This window comes from Austrofundulus limnaeus, unplaced genomic scaffold (assembly GCF_001266775.1).
Source record: "Austrofundulus limnaeus strain Quisiro unplaced genomic scaffold, Austrofundulus_limnaeus-1.0 Scaffold28, whole genome shotgun sequence".
Classification (NCBI taxonomy): Eukaryota; Metazoa; Chordata; class Actinopteri; order Cyprinodontiformes; family Rivulidae; genus Austrofundulus; species Austrofundulus limnaeus.
In genome coordinates, this window is record NW_013952430.1 from 1,489,774 (window position 1) to 1,491,808 (window position 2,035).

At 37.5% G+C, this 2,035-nt stretch overlaps 1 protein-coding gene across 2 annotated transcripts in view; it reads left to right on the forward strand.

Moving 5' to 3' along the window:
• Window positions 1–1,055: 1,055 nt before the first annotated feature.
• lrmda (leucine rich melanocyte differentiation associated) overlaps window positions 1,056–2,035 on the forward strand; it is a 316,113-nt gene continuing 315,133 nt past the window's right edge. For both annotated transcript variants that reach the window (XM_014005095.1, XM_014005094.1), the window contains exon 1: window positions 1,056–1,321. In XM_014005095.1, the coding sequence (XP_013860549.1) occupies window positions 1,280–1,321 (42 nt within the window). In that variant the 5' untranslated portion in view covers window positions 1,056–1,279. The remainder of the gene's footprint in view (window positions 1,322–2,035) is intronic.

A 2,035-nucleotide genomic window follows, 5' to 3' on the forward strand; every position in this document is an offset into this window, starting at 1 on the left:
AAAATAAAATACATACAAAGCAGAACACAGCTAAATGTATCAAAAGTACTGTATGTCTATGTAATATTAGAATTTTCTGAGACAATGAATTTTGGTTTTTCATTTTTTCCCTCTGTAAGAGGTTTTTATTTAATAGAATTTTTGGACAAAAAAATCGCAATATATCGCCTTGCTTATAGTATCGCAATATATCGGGATATATCGTATCGTGACCTCTCTGTCACAATATGTATCGTATCGCCAAATTCTTGCCAATATACAGCCCTATTGTAGAGGTATGTCCAAGGACTATTTTTGAGAATGTCAGAAATATATTTAGTGGTTTATAAGGCATCTAACAGACTAGGGTTGACAGCAACAGTTACTGCCAACGTTTAACACAAATGTCTCACCCAGTTTGTTTGTGCTCAGATAATAAGTTTGGAATGACTATCAGCTATGCCACTACAATATTTTAGCTCATCTGTAAAATTACCTGAGATATACGTTTGTGCTCACCAAGGTTGGTTACCTCTGACGGCCATCTTAAATCAGCTTGACTCCAAAAGTTAATCAGCTGTCGACGCACCTTTAAGGATTACATTTCTGGGAGTTTTAACAAAATTCACGCACTGATTCTTAAGCTATTTGGTGAACAGGAAGATAAACACACACAAAAAAAAATCAAATTATCAGCTGCCTTTCAGTGGCAGGCAGTAAATAATGCTTTGTTCAGGTATTTATGGTGTTATATCCTATAAAAAAGATGTTTACTTTGTTGAATAGTTTACTCAGTATTGTCATCTTTTCCTTTATTTTGAAGCAAAAATGATTCATAGGCTGAAAAAATGTTTGAACAAATAACTGAGATTAAGAAAAATAAATAAAAATATCTATAGGTGAATAAATTGTCTTAAACAGCTTATAAAAGTGAAAGCAGCAAATCTAATGGAAGTTTACTATTATAATTAGCTTTTATCTTTCATATGGTGTGTTTACAGAGAGCTGGTCTAGTTTGAGTTTGTCTGTTTGCTCCAGTTTTCCTTGGTGTTGAGAGGCTGCTGTCTGCAGCACCCAGAGCGGCTAGGAGTTAACAACCGGTGACCACGTGCTTCCGCACGAACCAGCAGGTCAGCTGATTCAAACGGCACGCGGAAACCGTAAAGCAAAACAGAAGCTCTTCCAAAAGTAACCGGGCTACATCCACAGACAGCCGCTTTTCATGTTGGTTCCGAGCCGCCAGCGAGGTTCTGCAGAACTCTGACCCACTGAGCTGTCACCCCAGGAGGAAACTATCACTATGGCTCACAACGAGTCGCAGGTCGCTCTGAATGGGACTCAAGTAAGTCTGATCCGTCAGCTCCCTCCGTCAGAACAGCTCCATGTGTTTCTATCGTCTGTCAGGTGCTTTTAATGGACATAATGTTGATTTCGGTTCAGTTGTTTTCCCCTCAAATAACTGCAGTCATGTGTTGGCAGTGGCACTATGACTTCCTGGTTTCTGTTTCTACTTAAAACCACTGATTAAACAAATAAACAAACAAATACCCAAATTGGCTGCGTTTATAAAAGTGTGCTGCACACATATTCACATGGCCACAAAAACATAACCTATTGTGCTGTGACAATGATACTACTGCTAAGTGATAAATAATATTATTGATTGGCAGGTATTAGTAATAAATTGTCAGATGCCCTAAGTATTTTGTTTTCTACATCCTGCACTTTAGCTCATTTGGATTCAAATCACATCAGAGAATAGAGCTGCCACAAACAATTATTTTTATAATCGATTATTCATCGATTATTTTTTCGATTAGTCGACTAATCAGATCATACGTTAATTGAATATAAAACATACAGCTTTTCGTGCCAGAATGCAGCTGCTATTGTATAACCATCGTTAGATTTTAGCTATATGCTAACAAAAAATAACTGCTATGAAAGGCAGGTTCTGCTCTGCAGATATTGCACAGGTTTCTCTTTCATTTTHTTRRAATGATCCCACACTTTTGAGCTCCGTTGCTGGGTAGCCATGATACCAGAGCCTGTCTGT